The sequence below is a fragment of the Canis lupus genome, chromosome 37 (assembly GCF_048164855.1).
Source record: "Canis lupus baileyi chromosome 37, mCanLup2.hap1, whole genome shotgun sequence".
Lineage (NCBI taxonomy): Eukaryota > Metazoa > Chordata > Mammalia > Carnivora > Canidae > Canis > Canis lupus.
Window position 1 is genome coordinate 11,087,555 of NC_132874.1, and position 23,555 is coordinate 11,111,109.

Below are 23,555 nucleotides of genomic sequence, written 5' to 3' on the forward strand. Positions count from 1 at the left end.
GGTGCACTGTGCCCACTCTTAGCAGGTGTCCCAGAAAGCAGTTCCCCCAGGAGCCATGCAGGGGAGCCCCTATGCCCCCATCGGCACATGTGGCTATAAAGTCCTTCAAGCTTTAAGATTCTGCAGAGGTGCAAGAGAATTCTCAGTGCTAAATTCAGAATTGTCATTGAACCGGGGTGGGGGGGGCGGTGTAGATAACTCCTTCCCTTGGCTGCCTTCCTGCTTAGACGCCGGGGGTACTGCACCCGGACTTTCCTCTTGGGGCTCAGAGTTGCAGTCCCGACACGCTGTGCATGTCAGTGCCAAGAGAATGTGCATGACACCATCGGGGACCAGGAGAACCTTGTGGCCACGCGAGGGTCCTCCTCCTCCAGAGCAGTCCGGCCGAGGAGCCCCATGCTGTGGGCGAGTCTGAGTCACCGCCTTCCCTGCTGATTTAGTATCAGATGCTAACCGTTCTCAGAGGTCTGGGCCCCAATGGCTCTAGACTTCCCTCAACTGTTCAAATTAGGGGGGAGGGGGGAAGCTGTGTTCCACACTCTGCAAGAGGCAGGCCTTGAAACCAGTAGAAGCACGGCAGGAGCAGCCCAAGGTGAAGGGCATCACCTCCCACCCCCTACCCCCACTTCTCCTGCACGGGAAGGCGTGAGGGTGCAGCAGGCCCTCAGGCCTCCCGCGTGAGCCCAGGTCTGAGGACCCTCTGGTACAGGCTCCCGGGCCCACGAGCTGTTCGAGACAGAGACGAACTTATAAGGCAAAGCATAATGGAGCCTTCAGGGTGCTTTTTTGCAAAATCTCTGCTTCAAAGTGGTTCACTTCCCTAAGAACTTAGGTGAGCAAAGGGCCTGCTCGTGGAAACGAAGAGCGGACAGTGTGCAAAATCGTTACACAAGATGGATAAAGTGGGCACAGGGCTGCAAAGCACACAGCCTCTAGTGGGCCGATGGGTGTCCCCCCCGCCCCCCCCCAGAGCCCTCTGGGTGTATAGCACAGGACCCAGAGGTGAGAGAGGGGGACACTGGTGAGCTAAAGCACGGGTGTGCCCGCAAAGGTCCCTTACTACCCCTGGTCCCTTTTGAATGCATTTAAGACCTTTCCTTTTCTTTTCAAGCTCCCTTATTTTGCAACAAGGAATCTCTTAAAACAAGGACTTGAGTAGAAAACATCTTCCCCGGGAGGGCTGTGGGACTCCCACCTCAGACAAGCCAACAGGAAAGGTGGGGTGCCTCCACAAAACCCCACGTCTTGCTCTACGTTAAACACCCTCCAGACCTTCAGCTCCAAAGCGTGGCCAGTGCATGTTTCTGCAAGTACAGGAATTATTCTTAATGGATCGAGGGAGAAAAGTATTACAACGGATTTCAAATTGCTGGGCCTTTAGATGTATTCTTAAGAAACTCACAAGGGACCTGTAATTTCCTGGAGCTTTTATGGTTTGGATGGATTCTCCGGATGGTGGCCATCACCATGGACCTCAGGCAATTCATTTGTCCTTATACAGTAGCACCGCATGACCCTTCTCTACTCCAGGGTAATCGTTGGCTTTCTCAAGGAAAATTTTACTCCTGGGTCTGCTTCTCTAAGCCTCGTGCAGAAGAAAATAAAGTAAAACATCCTGGTCTGCATTTACTTTCCAGTCGTGTTGCTCGAGCATCGCTTCAGAATTGGCCAGTCCTCATCAATGCATCCAAGTTCACTGTGGAAACGAGGGCTGCGGTGGGCAGATGCAGGCTTCCTCCCCAGCCAGGGGTCCTTTCTCCAAGAAAACGCCCCCCTGTTCCCAGTCCGTGAACTGACCACTTTATACAGCACCACCTGCCTCCAAAGTAGTAATGGCCTGGACAAGGGAATAGTTCTCGTATTTTTAAACCAAAGGCTTTTAGAAAGCCGCTGGTCAAGGTTTTTACTGTCTTTCAGTAAGGATGCCACTCGCCAATTTTTTGATGGACAACCTCTCAATAAAAGGTTATCCTATTGAATAGGTTCAGTCCTACTGAACTTCAAAATCACGTGTCATCTCTTTAAGAGGGAAGCCAGCCCAACAGGTTGGGACCAAGGAGGAAAGAGCTGAAGCACAACAAAAGTCGATGAAAAATCAGGACAGGGACAGCGTCCCCAGAGCAACCTGGACCTCACAGTGACAGATGTCTACTCCCCAAAGGCATGTGTAACTCAGGTCCTGGAAACGGGTCGCCACACCTTGTGAGTATCTGCAGTGAGGCCCCTCCAAGTTCATGTGTCTAGTCAGGCGCTTTTGTTCTTCGCTAGCAACCAAAAGCGGAGGAGGGGACGCCAGTTACTCTGGCCAGCCCGACCCTCCCCTGCCCTCTCCTCCTCCAACACCCCAGCCCTGAATGCTAAGAGCCCAGCGTGGGAAAAAGGTAGAAAACCCCCAGCTCCCCTGACAACTTGTTTCCTGCAAATGCAAACTCCAGCACTCCACCAAGTCTTAAGATAATTGCATTATATTAAAGTGAAACCATTTTTCTTTAAAAAAAAAAAAAAAGAGAGAGAAAGAAAGAGGTGAGTTAGTTTTAACAATGAGGTTATGAGTTCCAGGCAGCTGGGCTCTGACCACGGACTGGGTCAGGGCCCTCTTCTGGGCCCCCCCGAAGGCACGAGGGGAGCCCCAGAGCCTCCAGGGTGCGGGTAGGGGAGCAGGAGGCAGTCGTCCACCACTCAGAACAGCCAGAAACTCTGATGTAACAGGAGGGAGGTGGGAAAGCAGGTGTGAGTGGAAGCTTCCACGAGCTGGACGTCACCTCATCCTCAAGGTTAGCTGAACACCGTGTTGTGCTGTTGGGTCACCCGGATGAACGTTGCCCTCCTGCTGAGCTCTTTGAGTTTGGCGGCCCCCACATAAGTGCAGGTAGACCTCAGTCCCCCAAGAATATCCAGAATAGTGTTTTCTACATCCCCCTTGTAAGGCACTTCCACAGTCTTGCCCTCAGACGCTCTGGAAGAAAAAAAAAGTAAGTTTTTCTTTTAATCTGGTTTGGTTTTTGTTTGTTGTTTTTTTTTCCCCCTTAAGAACTCAGCCAGAATTATTCCCAGCTTTATTTTTTTTTAATATTTATTTATTTATTCATGATAGACACACACAGAGAGAGAGAGAGAGAGAGAGAGAGAGAGAGAGGCAGAGACACGGCAGAGGGAGAAGCAGGCTCCATACCGGGACCCTGACGAGGGACTCGATCCTGGGACTCCAGGATCACACCCTGGGCCAAAGGCAGGCACCAAACCACCCAGGCGGAGGCGGGTGGAGCCACCCAGGGATCCCCTTATTCCCAGCTTTAGCACTTTAGCCAGCCCCAAGGCGCGCAGGTAGCTAAATGCCACCATCCAACCCCACTTCCACATTGCTACAAATGCCAAGCTGATCACACCAGCGTCTCCGATGCATGCATTCCTCCCACCCTGAATGCACAGCCTCACTGCTGGCTCCCTGGAGCGCCAGTCCCTGGGGGCAGGTCCTCCCCAGCAGCGCTGCAGAAGTGGGCCTGCACCTGCTTGCACAGCACCGTGCCTCCACTCTGCCCCTAAGAGAAACCAACTCCACCTTTCTACGCTACCTCAATCCCTACACCAGCGCCCAGTTGATCCAGAGCCCAACATGCCCAAGAGGAGCAACAGCCCTCACAGAACACCTCTTGAACAACCCTCACCACTGCCTCTTCTTGTCGCACTCACTCCCAGATCAGCAACAGAAGCCCGGGGCTCCGCCCTCCCACCTGCCAGCTCTCCAGTTAGACATGGCGTGTCCCCTAAAGACGCTGATCCAGGGGAGGAGGAAGGGATCAATACAGATGGTCACCCACTTAACGACTGCTGGACTTCACCACGGTGGTGAGAAAGCGATACCCACTCAGAAGCGATACACACTTCAGATTTTGGACTTGGATCCTTTCCCAGGCTAGCAATGTGCAAACAGCACTCCCTGGGAGCAACATCGGCTCCGGGATTGGGATGGGGGGACACCTGTACACTGACAACCACTCTGCACCTGGACAACTGGTCTGTTTTTCAGTAAAAGGATTCAATAAATTACAGGAGACATGCAACACTTTATTATCAAATAGGCCTTGTGTTTGATGACTTTGCCCAACTGTAGGCTACCGTGAGTGTTTGGAGCACATTTAAGGTAGGCCAGGCTGAGCTACGATGTCCAGTGGGTTAGATGTATTAAATGCATTTCAATTTATCATATTTTCACCCTAAGTTAAGTTTATCGGGATGCAGCCCTGCAGTTCAGTAGAGGAAGGAAGATCTGTAAAATGGACAATTCAAGCCCCACTAAGTAAGATTGCCTGGACATACAGTCCAGACTTGCCTTTGGTGGGGTGTTCCAAGAAGGAAATCTCCAATCTGTGCAAAACTCTAGCTCTCATCTAAGGCCTGGGTAATCCAGAAAATCTAACAATTAACCCAATTCTGGGAGTTTCTCTAGCTGGTCTCTTCAACTAGAAAAAAATAGCATCTCTCCATCAGAAACTCACTGCCTAGGGACGACTCGGTGACTCAGCAGGTGAGCATCTGTCTGCCTTTGGCTCAGGGCGTGATCCCAGGTCCAGGGACGGAGTTCTGCATTGGGCTCCCCACAGGGAGCCTGTTCTCCCTCTGCCTTGTGTCTCTGCCTCTCTCTGTGTCTCTCATGAATATATACATAAAATCTTAGGGATCCCTGGATGGCTCAGTGGTTTAGAGCCTGCCTTGGCCCAGGGTGTGGTCCTGGAGTCCTGGGATCGAGTCCCACATCAGGCTCCCTGCATGGAGCCTGCTTCTCCCTCTGCCTGTGTCTTTGCCTCTCTCTGCATGTCTCTCATGAATAAATAAATAAAATCTTAAAAAAAAATCTTAAAAAAAAAAAGAAAGAAAGAAAGAAAGCTCACTGCCTAGAATTTCAAAACAGTATTAACTCTTGTGCACTGGAATCCACACCTGCAAGACTATCCTTAAGTGCAATGAAATCTACCTCCCTAAACCACTGGCTAGATCAAGAGCTGGCCTCGTGGCTGGTGTAGAGTACCGAGCTCCTGAAGCCCATCCTTGGCCACACCCAGGACAGTTCACGTCACCGCACTCCATGACCTAGAGACCAACACCTCTGCACATGTGCCCGCAATGACCACCACATCACTTTTTAAAGAGCTTCCCGTGGCCCGTCAGGGGCTTACTAGAAATCATCTAGATTCTCATCATTGCCTCTTTGCTGATGGGTGACAGCCCCTTTTGCAAGCCATCTATTGCTGAGGCTCATCTCATCTCGTCTGTAAAAGGAAGGTACTTTGATCCATCTCCCAGGGACAGCGTGAGAAATAAATGGTTAATGGCTGGGAAGGAACCAGCAAAGCATAAATAGCTTTGCCTTAATTAAATACAACGTCAGGGACGCCTGGGCGGCTCAGAGGTTGAGCAACTGCCTTTGGCTCACATTGTGATCCCAGGGTTCTGGGATCGAGTTCCCCATCAGGCTTCCCGCAGGGAGCCTGCTTCTCCCTCAGCCTATGTCTCTGCCTCTCTCTGCATCTCTCATGGGTAAGCGAATGAAGTCTTTAAAAAAAAGAAAAAATAAGTAAATAAATAAATACAACATCAAAGGAGGACCATTCTTGTGAGGATATATGGGGATGGGGCTGCAAACTGCCTGAGAAAGGGGAGGGATGGAGGGGGACAGAGACACAAAGAGAGACTCAGAGACAGAGAAAAACAGAGGCTACGTGCAGGGCTCAGGCTGCCTCCAGATTGAGGCTCTAATTCTTTCAGCACTTGCCTTTCTCGTCTAAGATTTGAATCCGCTTCCAGAGTCTCCTATTTTGTTTTGCCTAAACCCTGCTGAAATTATAGGAGAGGATTTTTCCTTCGGCACCTGGGCTTCCGAGTGTGGTGCAACCTGGTCTGCCCTTCCCTACTTTTCTTAGAACTCACAACAGATGTAACAGCTAGAGGCACAAAATGTACTCCAGGCAAAGCATCTAGCAGGTCACTGAATCCCGATGGTTCTGTTTAACGTGGCAGCGCGTAGCGGACGCTGCACAGGCCCTTGGGTAGGGACAGTGGTTGCTGGTAAAGTGCAAAGCTTCTGGACTGGCGGTCCAGGTGGGCACGAAGGCAGTAATCCTCACCCTGGCCACCCTCATAAACCGCAACCTCCTCCATCGGGTACCACATGGGAGAAAGAGCCTCTGAGGCTGCACGGGGAGCAGTGTCCTCTTGTTCGGAGCGTTTGAAGTTCCCACGATGAAGGTTTAGACACAGCACCCTATTCCTCTTTTCCACCCTGCCTTCCCACACTTCCCTTTGCTTCATCTTTATTGAGGTTCCTTCTCAAAAGGAGAATGAGATTGGAGAGTGAGAACAGACATCAGGCCCCCAGTCCCCCGCTCACTGAGGTTCAGAACTCTGGCGAGTACCCCACACCTCCCACCTGTGATCTCAGTGGGGTTCTGAGATTTCACTTCCGGCTTGATGGGAACCTCATACAACACCTCTGCATCCCATATCCTCGACATAAGCCTTGGGGTGCAGGATGAATGGGTGAAATGGGGGGGTGCCCACCAGGGAGGGCTTGAGTCCCCACCCCAGTGCCTGAAGCTTCCCAGAGAAAGATAATCCCTCACTCCTGGTGGACTTCCTTCGGAGGGATCAAGACCTTCTGCCCTGTCCCCTTTGTGTGATTTGTCATCAGGCCGATGCTGATAAGTTAACGGCAGCTTCTATGCAACAGGGTCAGGGGGTGGACATGCGCTGTCCTAAGGGTTTTAAAACACACATGTGGACAATTAAAATGGAAGGGAAACAGAAAAGGCCAGGTTATCTTTGGGGATCATGGATTTGAGGGCAGAGGGGGGGGGAAGCAGAAGCAAGCATCCCTTCTGCAATGAGTAACACAATTAAATGGCTAAAAGTGCTGCCTGTGTCAACTGTCAGAGTCTGGAGGCAGGTGAGAGTCCTGCTGCAGGGGAAACATGGCATCTTCCAGAAAGGCCTGAGCTCTGTGCAGTGATGTGCACTACACCTGTTTCAGGTGCACTGGGAGACCCATTCTCCAACTCAATTCTAGCCGCCTGAACTCATTCCAGGCTAGAGATGGTGATTACAAGGCCAGCGCTGAGCCATCAGAAGGCTCTCTTGAAGGATAAGGCAAGATCCTCCTTACCCCCTTCCCCCAAAGCCCGGTCACCTACCTGTTCCCACACACACCCCGGTCACATTTCCGTCCCGCCCCAAAACACTTCTGCTCTACACTCCCTTTTCAGGGCCCCAAACACAGCACGTGCTACTTGGATAACAACTGGGGCTATTTAAAAAGAAGCAGGCTATGTTGTCTAGCCCCTTCCCACGGTACCTAAGTATTAATAGAGGGGGTGCCGGGGACTCACCTGTATTCAGCGACCCCTCCTGCATGCTTCTTCATTGCTGTTTCGGAGCTCATCCCGTAGAAGAGCTTGAGCTTCTGCCCATTCTTCTCGATCACCTCCCCGGCACACTCGGTGTGGCCTGAAAACATCCCGCCCAGCATGACAAAATCTGCTCCAGCTCCTAAACGCCAACAGTTGAGGACAAAAGCAGCAGAAGAAAAAACTCAGAGAGAGTCGGCTCTGGAAGGATCTGCGTGCTACTGTAACTCACCCCTCCCTGCTCCCAGCAACCTCTCCCTTTCTGGAAAAAGTTTAGAAGGCTTGCCATATGGGGAGACACGTACTGGACACAGAAATGCAGCCTACTGAAGGCTGGAGGCTAATGCGCTGGACAATCCTTAATGGTAACTGATGACTACCTATGACCACCTTCCAAACACAGTCTAAGTCTCATCATCAGAGAAACATTAAGACTTGGGCAGCATTTTCTACAGAGTGTTGCCCAATGTCATCCTCCATGATCATTCCTCTGGTGCCCCCATCAGGCATCTGGTCTACCTTAGGCTATCAGGCTATCACACTCTGCTTGTGTAGATCACAAAAAACTCAGAACAGGGAAGCCTGGGTGGCTCAGTGGTTGAGAGTCCGTCCACCTTTGGCTCAGGTCATGATCCCAGAGTCCTGGGATCAAGTCCCGCATCGGGCTCCCTGCAGGAAGCCTGCTTCTCCCTCTGCCTGTGTCTCTGCCTCTCTGTGTCTCTCATGAATAAATAAATAAAATCTTTAGAAAAAAAAGAAAAGAAAAACACCAGAACAGACCAAAACTTCTACACTAGAGGCTAGGTATTAAAAAGAGAAACCTAAATAATATAAACACACACACACACACACACACACACACACACACATATCTCGTAGTTTGCATTTGAATGACTTCAGTATACTTCCACTTTTTGATTTGACCTGAGGAAGCACTAATAGGTTTTGAGTGTTGCCTGTGTGTGAGAAGCCTGAAGTCATTAAGATAAAACCTAACATCAAAATTGAAAACCAAGGAACCTGTGTAGAAGGAATACACAGAGAACATTGGGGTGGGTTGACAGCATAATTAGGGCAGGGTACAAAGGCTAGATCTTCTGGTTTTCAAAAATTGGAATTATAATAAAAATTTTTTCATGTGCTATTTCAATTCTCAGTGGTAAATGTGTGTGGAAGATCTTACTAAAATTGACACTTACTTGAAAAAAAAAAAGTTTGTTCTTTCTCTCACCATGCCATGGTATATATACCATATACATATATGGTACTGAAGTGTTTATCACAGGACATGACTCATGGTCAATATAGAATAACTAGTTGTCAAGAAGGGAAAGTGTATATGGGGAAGAGCTAGAAATATCACCATTCTCGATCCTGTTCATAGAGGATTATTTAGACTCTCCATGGACTATGAACTTCTCCTATGTCCTCTTGAGGGTTCGCATTTAGAACACCAGGACCCCAGGGTACAGATGTATTCAGTAATGAGGATGAAGGACAAGGAGGAGGGGCAAGCAGAGGAACCCCTGAGAAGTGGCCCTGACCTCTTCCATCAGGTCATTTAGATATTTACAGGACTCTGGGGTTTGCATCAGGCTTCCTGGCCTTTCTGTTTGGCATTATAGCAGGGCTGGCCCCTTGGCCTGGCACTCAGGAAGCTGCACACAATGGGACCTTTCTACTTGGCAGCAAGCTCTGCAGGTCCTTCATCCCAGGGTCCCTAACATGAATGCTGGATCCTTGTCCCCCACCCCCACCCCGGGCCATGCTTTAAGGGCGGGGGTGGGGGAGGAAAACTGGTGTCCAGCCAGGCCTCCCAGTGGCCACAACCCCAGTAGCAGATGTCAACATCAGGAACACAGAACACAGATCCACTCAAACAATGCTTTGAAGTGGCTTCCAATTATTTTTGCTTCTGAATGCTCTCCTGTCCCTGGCCCTCACCAACATTCACTCTTCCTGACATAGTCTTCCTTCCTCTGCTGCTGAGCTTCAGCACAGGCAGCGCTGCACTCACTGCAAGACGAGTGAAGAAAAAAGATGCCAGGGCTGGATCCAAAAACGGTTATCTACGAGGCATCTTTTTTGTGTTTGTTTTTTTAGATTTTATTTGTTTGGCAGAGAGAGCAAGAGAGCACAGGCAAGGGAAGTGGCAAGCAGAGAAGAGGGAGAAGCAGACCCCCCCCCCTCCCCGTTGAGCAGGGAGCCCACCATGGGGCTCGATCCCAGGATTCCGGGATCACGACCCCAACCAAAGGCAGACGCTTAACCGACTGAGCCACCCAGGCACCCCTACGAGGCACCTTCTTAACAACCAGTCAGTCACTTTAAAGCGTGCCAGCTCCTACTCTGTACAGGGAGCCCAAGTGGGAGCACCCATCAGCATTAAGTTGATCCCGCTCAAAAATCAGTAACAAAAACATCCTTGGCTAATGATCCAGGTAAGCAGTGAGTGAGCACACGAGTGGAGCAGGGGTCCTGATTCCCCCTCCTCTACCAGCTGTGGGACCCCAACCTTGTCACTCACCTCTCAGGGCCTCGGTCTCAACTATAAAGTAGGCACCCTCGATTACAAAGACGCCCCTCGTGTTCCCTCCATAACCAAGATGCAGGATCTGAATAGGTTACATAAGAAGGTTGCCCATTTTCATGACGTTCCCCAGGTTGCTACAAAACCCCACTGCTAGGAACACTGTCCCTTCTCCTTGTTACCATTGTGTGTCACTAAGAGAAAGAGGATGGAGGAGGGAACCCATGCCTCACCTAAGACATTCTATGGGAAGGTCGGAAGGTCTCTGAAGCAGTGGACAAAAAACTCTGGAGCTGCCAAATACAGGTAAGGGGAAGGACCCCTGGCACCCCTCAGAAAGTCCCCCTCCAGGGGCACCTGGGTGGCTCAGTTGGTTAAGCATCTGCCTTCGGCTCATGATCCTGGGGTCCTGGGACTGAACCCTGCATCGGACTCTCTGCTTGGCGAGGAGTCTGCTTCTCCCTCTACCCCTCACCCCTGCTCGTGCTCTCTTTCTCTCTAATAAATAAATAAAATCTTCAAAATAAAAAGACAGTTTCCCTCTGTAGGAAAAAAAAAGGGGGGGGGGGAATCATGAATGAACTTGGCCTCAGCATCAGAAGAGGGAGTGGGGCCCTGCGAGCGGTTCTTCTGTCACCCGGTGGGCACACAACAGCTCCCACCTGGCAGGTTGGCGCCCCCACATGCAGCCGGCTCTGGCTTGAGGATGCGGTTGGCCAGGGTGACGTGGCAAGCACAGGGCACTGCACGTGGGGCTGCGGCCGGCCTGCCAGGTGGTCCAGAAGCCCCCCTGGATCACAGCTGGACAGCGCTGCCCTCTGCTGGGACGCAGGCTCCTCTGCCCGGTGAGAAGCCACTGGGGGGCTCTCGTCCCTCCCAGAAGATCGCCCCAAGTTAGGGCCCAGAGACCTCCCTTAAGTCACTGAGCTTCACACCTGTTCAGGCACCCTGAGCCCTCTAAGCCATGACATCACCCTCTGCTGCCTTGCAGGCTGCCACCCCCCTCCATCCTCTGGGCACGACACCTGCTCGGTTGAATCAAACTAACGTCAGGACTCTGGCCAACTGGGGCTGGAATCCAGGGACTGGAAACTCAGGACGGGCCCAGAATTTCCCAACACGTCCCGCCTCTCCATTCAGGTTCCCAGCTGAGGCCAGCACACAGCTGCCTGAGCTCCCGCCCCGCCCTCCCTGTCCCCTTACCAAAGGCTTTGGCGACATCTCCTGGACACGTGCAGCCTCCATCCTTCAAAGAGGAAAAAGCAAGGAGAGGGCGTCAGCGTCAGCTTGGCCAGGCTGTCCCCCCTCCCCTGGGGTGATTCGGGGTCATCAGGAGGTGACACCCGGACACACCCCCAGCCAAGGGTAAGCAGAGGCCCTCAGAGCCCTGGCCCAGAGCTCCTCAGTCACTGTGTTCTGACTTAATTGGCTCCCCTGGATGCTGCACCCCAGCCCCTGCACTGCCCACCTGTCCACCCTGCGGCGTCCTGGACGCCCCTCGAAGCCCCTGGAAGCGGGGAGGCAGGATGCTCCGGGGCCTCCTCCCCAGCCAGCCCCTGACACAACACGCCTGCCCGGCCAGGGCCATCCGAAATCACTCATTCAGAAGTCATCGCTCCCTCCCTGCTTGGCTTGAGGTGAGGCTTATGTAGTCCAGGAGCTTCGTTATTTTAAGAGCCAGGGAAAGGACTGAATTCCTTTATGCTTGCAGCCACTCCGTGTGTCCCCCATTCACCTTCACCCAAGTGCCCAGTTAGCTTAAAATCAAACATGCATTCCCGAGCCCCACTCTACCCTAGAGAGCACGTGCCTGGGGCTGGTTTAATGCCCAGCAGGACGGTCACCTTGGGCTGTCCAGCACGGTCCAGCCACGGAAGTGATGTTGACGCACCAGCAGTGCTGTGCAGGGTTTCTAGAACGCAGAACCCACTGCGCATCCTGACCAACACAGGCTGCTACCCTGCTGTTCTCAACGTGGCCTGTGTGAAGTCAAGGAGGACGGTGAGGGTGGCCGGGAGCTGCAGCCGGACCCCACAGAGAGAGGCCAAGAAGCCAGGGCCCGGTGGGGGCGGAGGGTCAGTGCTGAGAGCTGGCCTGGTGACACAGCCCCGAGCTCAGAGCAGGTCTGGGAGGAACACCAGGGTCTCAGAGGCAGGTGCCTATCCCCGGAAGGTGGGACCCACCAGTATTGGGGTCGGATCAGCCTTTGGGGAAGACAGGCCGCCCGGGCTACCTTGCATCACAACTGCCAGGAAGGTGTGGGCGCCCCCAGAGCCAGGGCACCTAGTGAACCAGGACAAACCACTTTATGAACTACTCCATCACCTCTGATGGGGAACATGGCTCTTTGTGACTCAATTCCCTTTTTTACCTGCTTTTTATGCCTATTGCTCCAGGAGCTGTAACTCAATTTCTGCTTCATTACTTCTTGGCAGTTCGAATCCAAAGATAGGTGTGAAAACTTGAAACTGTTTTTTTTTTTTATGAAAATTTACTGCCTATAACTATTTCCTCCATCATATCTGTTACAGGCACACCCCAGAAATATTGCAGGTTTCGTTTCAGGCCACAGCAAGAAAGCGAGTATCACCATAAAGTGAGTCAAATGAATTTTTTTGGTTTCCCACTGCCTACAGAAGCTATGTGTGCACTATTCTGCATATCGAGCATACAACAGCATTACTATCTAAAAAAACAAAAATGTACACAGCTTAATTTAAAAATACTTTATTACTAAAAAATGGTGATCACCCTCTGAGCTTCCGGCGAGCTGTTATCATTGATCACAGATTGTCCTAACGAATACAAGAATGAGAAAGTTTTGAGATTTTGTGGGAATTACCAAATTGTGGCAGAGAGACACCGACCAGGCAAATACTGTTGGAAAAATGGTGCTAGGGACACCCAGGTGGCTCAGCGGTTGAGCATCTGCCTTTGGCTCAGGATTTGATCCTGGGGTCCTGGGATCGAGTCCTGCATCGGGCTCCCTGCATGGGGCCTGCTTCTCCCTCTGTGTCTCTGCCTCTCTCTGTGTCTCTCATGAATAAAAAAATAAAATCTTTAAAAACAACAACAAAAACGTTGCCAACAGACTTGCCCCAATGCGGGTTTGCCTACATCTTTAATTTGTAAAAAAACAAAACAAAACAAAACCAAAAAACACAGTATCTCTGAAGTGCAGTAGAGCGAAGCTCAATAAAATGAGGTGTGCCTGTATTCACCTGTAGTTTCTCTGATCCCCCGAGGGCCACAGGGTGCTAGGGAATGGTCATTTCCGAAGTGGTCTCTCCATAGAAGTTATGTGCCAAAGCCACCGTGTGAAGATGGTGACGGGACTCGTGGCTGCGTCTGGCTGGTTCCAAGCTCCAGCCTATCTCTCAAAGGTACAAGCCCCCCCATGTGCCCTTCACTCGTCTTTCCCATTTTTTTAAGTGCTTTATCTCTACCAGAACCAGTTTTACACTAGATAGGGTTTCAAACATATGACCTCCAAAGATTAAACAAACTCACGTACCCATTACATTAGGACATTATCGGACTAAAAACACCACCCAACACACACACACACACACACACACACACACACACACACGCTCCCTAATCTTGTGCTCCCTTGCCTGTGAGCTGTGAGTGAGTGGCTGTGACTGCCACGGTGGTGTCTCGTGCCCAGAAAATTCTACATGCTTGTGGTCAGTGATGAGGCACTGGGACCCTTGAGAAGAAGCTCTTCTCTTCCCAGGATGGGCCACGATGCCCACCGTTAAGAGGACTCTGGGATGTGCCAGAGAGGAGACCACACTTACGGCATCTCCTTACTTTACCTGGAAATGCATTTATAAATAGACAATGCGGAGCAGCCGAGCCGGACTGCGCCTTTAACAGAGTGCACTCCAACATCGCATAATGCTTTAGGGCCAAGGAGGCTGCTCCCTACTACCGCTTATGGATGATTTCCAAAAGCTGTTCAGAGCATCCTTTTCATGTTCTCAGGAGGCAAGGGCAGGAGGGGAAAATCTCTGCAATCTAAGACACACATTTACTTTCACATATAAATATCACAGCCGCTGGAAGGTTTCAAAAAACACAATGCGCAAATATTCAAAGAGCTACTTGTTTTGTTTTTCAACAGCGTTAATGTTATATTTTAGTAGAAAAGGCATCACATGACATGAGTGGTGGGAACTCGATCTGTGAATCGTCAGCATAGCTTTTCTTAAGAATACTTAAAATTGAGGATGGTGAAAGCAGGTAGGGAACAGGCGGAGAGAATTCAAATCAAACACCTACTATGCACAGGGGTAGTTAACTTCATTTTGCTATTTAAACAGCTCAAGAGGGGCAGCCCGGGTGGCTCAGCGGTTTAGCGCCGCCTTTGGCCCAGGGCATGATCCTGGAGTCCCAGGATCAAGTCCCACATTGGGCTCCCTGCATGGAGCCTGCTTCTCCCTCTGCCTGTGTCTCTGCCTCCCTCTCTCATGAATAAATAAATAAAATCTTTAAAAAAATAAATAAATAAACAGCTCAAGAACCTGAAGTTGGTATTTTGGAAGTGGGGAGAAAAACGAGCGGAGCTCAGAAAGGTTGAATGACTTGCCTAAGGTCACACAGCAATAATGTTAGAACAAGATTTGAACCTTGGTTAAGGATACACTCTAAAAATGCCTAGAAGCAGGGCGCCTGGGTGGCTCAGTGGTTGAGCGTCTGTCTGCCTTCGGCCCAGGGCGTGATCCCGGGATCCTGGGATCGAGTCCTGCATCAGGCTCCCTGCATGGAGCCTGCTTCTCCCTCTGCCTGTGTCTCTGCCTCTCTCTGTATGTCTCTCATGAATAAATAAACAAATTTTTTTTTAAAAAGAAACCCTTTACTCACCACTTTTCTTTAAAAAAATTTTTTTAAATGTTTAGAAGCAAAAATAAAGAAAATTTAAAAAAACGTAAAAATGTCTAGAAGCATACTTATCAGAACATGAGCCATGGTTATCTTAAGGGGCTAATGGTTGCAGTCATCTTTATATTTATCTGTATTATCTAACTTTTTCTAGGCTAAATCTGTCTTGTTGGAGGATTTTTCAGGCCTCAAAAAAATTGAATTATCTGAATAACTTTGTTTAGGTCTCACTAAAGAATGGTCTAACTGCGTCTGAAGTGCTATATTAAATCATTACAATTTTCAGAAATTTGCTGATCCATCTTTACTTCTCTGCAGAGGGCTAGTGGGCCTGGGCGAGCACTAGTGACCAGGCGTGGAGGGGGGAGAAGGTTGGGGATTACTTTGAATTATCTGGATCCTTACCAGCCCTTCTCAATACAGAGCCTCCTGAGCCTCTTGATCTTTATAAAATACACTGATTAAAATGCTGGAGCTTGAGTCCAGAAGAGACCACAGTGACCCCACTCAACATAATCGCAAGACTTGTTTCTAGGTCCTGTAAAGCACCACAGAGTCTAAGGGAACGAATGCCTCCCCTTGTAACCGTGCATTGGGGACTGGCCATCCTCTCCCCACTGGAAGACATGAGTGGGGACCCCGTGAGGAAGGACAGAGGAGCGCTGGGGTGGGAGAACAAGCCAACCGGGTCCTGTACCAACCCTGGATCCTCTGTGATTTCAGCAAACCCTTCTTTATGGTTTTTGTGACCTCCTCGTTGTCTAAATGAGTGTGTGTGGGGAGAGGGGGTCAGTCAAGGGAAGACACGGAACACTGCAGAGGAAGACACCTTCGTTTGAACGTTGCCAGTAGTGACACTGGACAAGAACTTAAGATCCCGAAGCTTCAGTTCCCCAGCGGGCTGTGATGGCTAATTTTATGTGTCAACTTGACTGGGCCAGAGTGCCTAGGTAACTAGTCAAACATTAGTCTGGGTGTTTCTGGGAAGATTTCTTGGTTTCTTTTCTCTTCTCTTCTCCTTTCTTTCTTTCGATGATACTGACATTTGAATTGGTAGACTGAGTAAAGCAGATCGTCCTCCCCAATGTGGGGGAGTCCCATCTAATCAGTTGAAGGCTTGAACGGAACCAAAGGGCTGACCCTCCTCGAGTGTAATTTTTTTTTTTTTTTTTTTTTAGTGTACTTTTCTTGACTGACTGAATGAACCTGGGCTTTTTTCTGCCTTTTAACTTCAACTGAAACATAGGCTCTTCCTGGTTCTCAGGCCCCCAGACTCAGACTGAAACTACAGCATCAGCTCGCCTGAAGTCCCTAGCCTGGCAACTCACCTTGCAGATATTGGGATTTCTTAATCCCCATAATCACGTGAACCAATTCCTTATAATAAATACTTCCTCAATCTCCTGTCTTGCCACCCGCCCCCCACCAACACACACACACCCTACTGGTTCTGTTTTTCTAGAGCACCCTAATACACCTGTCAAGTGATGGTAACTGCTAGTTTGGCAGGTTGTTCCAAGGATTAGAAATTATAAGTCTATGGTGCCTGGAAGGTACTAGATGCTCAATAAATAATAGTCCTTCCTTCTTCTGTTTCCACCTTTAAAATTCTCTTTTGTGGGAAGCCCTGGTGGCTCAGCAGTTTAGCACTGCCTTCGGCCCGGGGTGTGATCCTGGAGACCTGGGATCGAGTCCCACATTGGGCTCCCCGTATGGCGCCTGCTTCTCCCTCTGCCTGTGTCTCTGCCTCTCTCTCCTTCTGTGTCTCTCATGAATAAATAAAATCTTTAAAAAATAAAATAAAATAAAAAAGAAAAAAAAAAGAAAAAAGAAAATTCTCTTTTGTGTGATGTCCCTAGCCGATGAGGAGACAAAACTAACCAGCCACACTTTAATCTTCACCTACACAGGGGGTGTCCTGAATTTACAGCTCTCTGCCTCTCAGAACCCCATGCCGGCCACAATAAATAGTAACCCAACTCAACCTGCTAACAGCCCCCTGCAGTGGCTTCCTTTTTCTGACTTTCAACAGCATGGATGTGCTAATTCAGCAACCAAAGTGTAATAGGAGACAGCTGGAAGGCAACTAGGCAGAGGAGCGAGATCCAAAATACCGGAGGGGTTTCCAGTGGGTTTAGGGATGAGTGGCAAGCGGGAGAAATCTGTTTGTGAAACGCTATCAGACAGAGGGACAGTAGTAGACAAGGCAACTCTGAACCCCAAGACTCTCGGCTGGCCAGGAGGAATGAGCTCAGGTCGAGAGGGCTGATCCCGTGTGAGTCCATGAACTTCGTCGGGTCTTATGGCTACACACTGAAGGTCTGGCCCTTTCTGGGAAATCTCTCACTGTTACTGAGAACCTGGGAGCACCCAACCACAAGCCTTGGGCGGTCACTGTCCCTAACTGACAAATTCAGAGAAGCCGTTCCCTGGGCGCCAGCAGGTAAGACCCGGCTCTGAACATGGACCCAACCAGGGTACGCTGAGCCTCCACTACAGAAACCAGCAGTTGTCACACTTGAGAGCACATCACAACGACGTGGAGGGCTTGTGACAACACACTCCTGGGACTCCCCTTCGGAGCTGCTGATTCCGTAGGTCTGGCCCAGGCCCCAGATTGTCCCACGAGTTCTCAGTTGATACTGATGTTGGCCACTACACCGAGAGAACTGCTAAAATAAGCTTATCAACGAGGTGGTGCTATGTAGAGAGAACCCAAGCTGATTTGCAGTGGCCGGTGGTGCAAGCAGAGCCTACCCCGGACCCCAAACTATGGTCCTATCAACTAAGCAGGTGTGAGATTTCTAGAAGGCTACAAAAGTGGGAACTCAGAACACGTTCACAGCAGAACCATTCATCTGACAGCTCGAGGATTTGGAAAAATAGTGGCCACTCAAGGAATATATATGGTACGGGGTCCGAATTCTGATGCAGACTCCTGATGGTGGAAACTGTCCTGTGATAGAGATCTATGATTAATTACGTATGGTACTTTTGTGGCCACCCTCTGAAAAGTCATATTTGCTAAGATGGGGTCCAGGCATGTCTTTTTAAGAAAGCTTCCCTGGTGATGCTCATGCAGCCAGCCCAGAACAAGGCCCCGGCGAACACCTGAGAGCCACTAGCATCCTGGAGACTGATGCTGTTTGCAGTGACTTGGATCACTGCACTCAACCTTTTACACACAATAAACGGGTGTTCATTTGTGCTCTGGGGCAAAGCTCAAGGAAGGGGTAATGAGTACAGGGCCTCAGAATGCTCAGCAACCACAAAACCTTCGGTCATTTCAGTCATTCCCCTCTCCCTCTACTTCTAGCAGTAGATGCTCAATAAAAGTTTGCTCAGGGAATGGATGGATGGATGAAAACTTCGCAGGGAGCATTGGAAGGAGAACGGGAAATCTGCACTGGACTGCAAGGTCAGGCCAGGCCCCTAGCAGTGATAAAACAACAGCTACAACACTCAGATGCTAAAATAAGGCTCAAAATGAGGGAAGGTGCAGGTAGGGCTTTTTAAAGAGTATTATTACTCTTTAAAGCAAGTCCAGAAACCACACATCAATGTACTGAAGTGCTGAGCTGAAGTCACCAAGGCATCATTCCACAGGAATATGTAATTTGATGCATTTGTAAATTTTTTTAAATCACCTATCAATTTGGGACGCCTGGGTAGCTCAGCGGTTTAGCGCCTGCCTTCGGCCCAGGGCGTGATCCTGGAGTCCCGGGATTGAGTCCCACATTGGGCTCCCTGCATGGAGCCTGCTTTTCCCTCTGCCTGTGTCTCTGCCTCTGTGTGTGTGTGTGTGTGTGTGTGTGTGTCTCATGAATAAATAAATAAAATCTTTAAAAAAGAAATCACCTATCAATTTATTTAACGTGGGACCCTGGCTTAGGAACTGTACCAAGGTATGAGGATTTATTTTAATATATTCCATGAGTCAACTTTGTTATAGAACCACTAAAATTACACCATGAATTCAGAATTTGTAAAAAAAAAAAAGAAAAGAAAGAAAAGAAATTATATATATTATATATACACACACATATAAGTGGAAGCCATAGTTGTGAGTTTGTCCTATTTATCCCACAAGTTCTGTCCTGTTCTGAGCATTTTATCTGGAAGGGGAGAGCTAGGATACGTCCTTTTGACTGTGAATGGTAGTCGCATCAGTAAAGGTGGTGCAGAACGGTGGCTATGTCGAGGACGGATACTAACTTGGCACTCATTCATTCACTCAATCCTGAATGTTCAGTGGCTGAGTCTCAGGCTGCGGTCCTAGAACTTCGTGGAAGTGCTGTTAGATCACTGCCTCAGCCTCTCCTCACCTCTATCCATAGGTTTCTCAACCCACAGAAATCCCACCTCTGCCCCCAACACACCACTGATGTGCTCTCAGTCGGGCAACCCATGACCGGTGGCTGGCAGCATGACAGCACCGCAGATGTGATAAGCCAAGATGAGGTCATCTGGAGGAGGTGACCCATAATCCAACACGACTGGTGTCCTTACAAATAGGAAAAATGTGGACATGCAAGCACACGCACACAGGGAGGACACCACATGAAGATGGGAGCTATGGTGCCACCAGCCAAGGAAACACCAGAAGCTCTGGAGCTTGGGAACACAGACTTCCCATAGCCCTGGGGACCCTGCTGACACCTGGATCTCAGACTTCCGGCCTCCAGACCCACGAGACAGTGGGTTTCTCTTCTTCAATCCATGCAGGCCGGGGTGCTCTGTAGCCAACTCTTACATGGCCCTCCCATCCTCTCCAAGCTCCACACAGACCCCCCAACACCTCGCCGACAGTCTGCAGTTGTTGACCAATGTGCCTGCCTCCCTTGGTGCAGAGTAAGTGGGGAGCAGGGCCTGGGTCTCTGCCATATGTCACTGCTGTGACCAAGGTGCCCGGGTCATGGCCAGGCCCACTGGGATGCCATCTGGATGGAGGGCAGCCAGGAAACAGGCTTCCTCGGGGTCGAGGAGCAGGGGACTCCCTGTAGCCCCGGGGGTTCCCAAGCCAGCTCCCTGCCCCGCCAGAGACTTACGGAGATGATGTGACCCTTCAGGCCGTGGGCAGAGTCCGCACACTCGATCACAGCACTGAGCTGGGGGTAGCCCACCCCCGTCTTGGTGCGGGTGGTACACACGGAACCTAGGTGGCAGGAGAAGGGGACCCAAAGAGAGATGGTTGAGAAAGTGCAGGTGGTGACACAAGATGAGCCCCTGCCACCAGCACTCACCCTCACCCCAATTTCCTGGGGGTGATCTTCCTTTCCATGGGGGGAGGGGAGTGGTAATAACCACACCATCTGGGCACGTCCCTTCTGGTCCTCATCACGGTCAACCACTGATGCCCAGATGCCCTCTGCCCCACGCCCCGTCACCATCACCCGCCTGTGACATCACCCCCTCCTCTGCCTGCTTACACTACTCCCATCCTTCTCCTGTGTCCCTCGCTTGTCTGCAAAACCACTCTATACTTCAAGGGACCCCTCAGGCTCCTCCCACAGCCTCTTGACCTTCAACTTTTGTCAAATTTCCAGTTTCTCTGAGCCTCTCGGCCTTGCCTATGGAATGGAAATGGAAACGCTGACAGCACCAGGCTGTGGTGGAGAGTAAGTGGCTGGACAGGTGAAAACTGCTGGGCCTGCACCCCCAGTAGGCCCTGGAGAGGAGGGGGCGCCACTTACCCCATTTCTGCACCCTCTCCCACCCAGTCCCGTCCTCGATGGACCCCAGCCTCTTCAGCTGCATGATTGGCCACCCTGCCCAGGGTCCCCATCCAGCCTGGGCTGCAGAATCAGCTTCCATTTCAGGACCAGCCACCTGGACCCCTGCGCCCCTCCTTGACCTCTGCCTTTCCCACGGTCATCCCCTGTCCTGGTGGACCCATCTACAGAGTAGCGTCCCAGCTCAGTCCAGGCTAAGTCATGCCCAGAGCACCACCATCTCCAGCACACGACCCCTTGGCTCAAGTCCTGTCCCTCCCTCCCAGCCAATGAGCACCCCTTGTACCCGAACATCACGCAGGACAAACTCCCGAATGTCCAGCTGCCGCCTTCCTCTGCCATCTGTCTCTCCCTCCTGCTCCCCACACTCCAGCCTCTCCCACCTTCCAGGTCCTCTGGCAGAGGGGATTCTCTGTACATGCTGTACTTTCTGTCTAAGGCCTCCCTATGCACCAACCCCTGGTCTGGCCAATGCTTCTCATCTTTCAGGCTTTATCTTAAATGTCACTACCTCGGGGGAGTTGTTCTCCACAGGTATTCACTTCAAAAAGAGGCATTAAATAATTATTTGTTTAAGAATGCAGGGGATCTGTTTTCTCTGCTGGATGGTAAGCTCCACGGACAGTCATTGTTGTAGATCCAGTGCTGAGAATAGAGCCTCGTACATAAGCAGGTGGCTATAAATAGTCACCAAAAGAATGCGTGAACTTAAGAATAGATGAGTCACCCACATGCCTGTGGCTACACTGTTTCCCAGCTCAATCAATGGGGCTGAACTCCACTGCCATTAGGACCAGGCACCAGGAACCCCAGCCTCCTCTCCTGCCCACCCCCTCAGGTCTCTCCCCAGCTCTTCCGGGACAGGACCGGACAGAGAACCAGGTCTAGAATTCCAGGTCTGGAGGGGCGCCTGGGTGGCTCAGCGGTTAAGCATCCGCCTTCAGCCCAGGGCGTGATCCTGGAGTCCCGGGACCTTGGAGTCCTGCATTGGGCTCCCCACTTCTCCCTCTGCTTGTGTCTCTGGGTCTCTCATGGATAGATAGGTAAATAAATAAATAAAATCTTTAAAAAATAATAATAATTCCAGGCCTGGATTCCACAAGAAAAACCAGAAGGCTGGGGGAGACCCCTTTCCTCCTGCATCCATCCTCTGCCGGGCATGAGAAGCCAGCTCCTGATGTCCATCCTTAAGTGTGCTGCTCACAGCCCTGGAGCCAGCAAGCTCCTGTCCCCACCAAGGCGCCCTCTGCCCGAGCCACTAGACCCGCATTGTGCAAGGCTGAACTCATTTCCTAATTTCTGGTTCGTAACTGGCTTCTCTCCTCTCCCACTCCACAGCCAGATCCTCGCAGGAAGGCAGGGATCACCCTCCCTGGAAAGAGCCAAGGAAGAGAGACCTACAGAGGTCAGGCCAATCACCCTCCCTGGAAAGAGCCAAGGAAGAACTTGCAAACAAGGCATGGGAATGGCCTTGATCAAGGCTCACGGCAAAAGGAGAAAACTGAATATGCCGCTTCCCCCAGGGGCAGGGGCAGGTGCCCATTCTTCACGCTGTCATTCACAAAGAGAGAACCCCCCCAGTGTTTTTTACTCTGAAGAATTCATGACATTTATTTATTTTAAAAGATTTTATTTATTTATTCATGAGAGAGACAGAGAGAGAGAGAGAGAGGCAGAGACACAGGCAGAGGGAAAAGCAAGCTCCATGCAGGGAGCCCGACATGGGACTCGATCCCGGGACTCCAGGATCACACCCTGGGCTGAAGGCAGTGCTAAACCGCTGAGCCACCCGGGCTGCCCCAAATTCATGATATTTAAATGTAATCTCCAATCAGTTTAAAGAAGTGACTCGGAAAAAGCTCCTTACTTTTTAGTCCCATCCATTCTAATAGAAAGCCCTGCCAGGGCTGAGGTTGGGCGCTGGGTGGGTGGTACACGCAGCACGATGGGAGGACCACACCTCTTCTGGGGAAACAGCTTATACGCAGAGAATGTGCAGGAGAGAAACAAGTACAGCCGAACGCTCAGGATTACATCAAGTGCATCAAGAACAGCTCTGAGAGCCAAGGCGGCCGCCTCCACACCTTGACATCCTGTACAGCACGCACCCAGCACAACGGCAGCTAGTAGACACCCAGCTGCTATTTCTGATTAAACAGGTGCCCGGGGACTGTCCTGCTTTTGGAAGAGTCTTCCTGGCCTATTAACAGCCTATTCTATTCTTAGTTCCGTCTATTACAGCCCATGCTAAGTGGGGAGCTCCTTGTAAGAACTGGGTCTTAGTCTCTCTTTGAATTTCCAAAAATGACCAACACTCAGTAAAAACCAGGGTTGTTGGGCAGCCTGTGTGGCTCAGTGGTTTAGCGCCACCTTCGGCCCCAGGGTGTGATCCTGGAGACCCGGGATCGAGTCCCACGTCGGGCACCCTGCGTGGAGCCTGCTTCTCTCTCTGCCTGTGTCTCTGCCTCTCTGTCTCTCATGAATAAATAAATAAAATCTTTAAAAAAAAAAAAAAACAGAGTTGTCTTCTCTCTTGCTTGGAATATGTTATGAATTGCCTCAAGAGGCAATATCAAAAGCCCAATCCTGAGAACTTCCCTGTAGGTCACTCAAGTATGCTGGTGAGCCTACAAGACTTCTTCCCTAAGAAGGGATGACTCTCTTCATATATATACATCCTGCTCCCTCAAGGCTGATGATTGTGCCGAGTCACAACACAACCATGTCTTCTGCCTCCAGAATCCATTCCCACACTCTTCTCACACGGCTTTATGGTTTGCTTCCTTTTTCGGTAGTGTTCTTTTGGGTGGGCGGTATTTTAAAAATCTTTGCTGTGTTTTTTTTTTAAACTCCCAACTGAAATATGTATATCTTCTTTCCTCCTCTCCAACTTTAGTGTTTGTTTAGTAGAAAGATGTGCAAGGAAGAATCTGAAAACATGAAAGCTCATGCTCACGCATAACCAAAGGGGAAGGTGAATGCCAAATTGGCCCAGGAGACAATGGAGCT

At 50.4% G+C, this 23,555-nt stretch overlaps 1 protein-coding gene across 1 annotated transcript in view; it reads right to left on the reverse strand.

Moving 5' to 3' along the window:
- Positions 1-2,447: 2,447 nt before the first annotated feature.
- Positions 2,448-23,555, reverse strand: part of GMPR (guanosine monophosphate reductase) — a 47,113-nt gene continuing 26,005 nt past the window's right edge. The window contains exons 6-9 of the mRNA XM_072814249.1: positions 19,863-19,969; positions 11,131-11,173; positions 7,380-7,539; positions 2,448-2,956 (exon numbers count right to left, since the gene is read on the reverse strand). Coding sequence (XP_072670350.1) covers positions 2,776-2,956; positions 7,380-7,539; positions 11,131-11,173; positions 19,863-19,969 — 491 coding nt within the window. The 3' untranslated portion in view covers positions 2,448-2,775. The remainder of the gene's footprint in view (positions 2,957-7,379; positions 7,540-11,130; positions 11,174-19,862; positions 19,970-23,555) is intronic.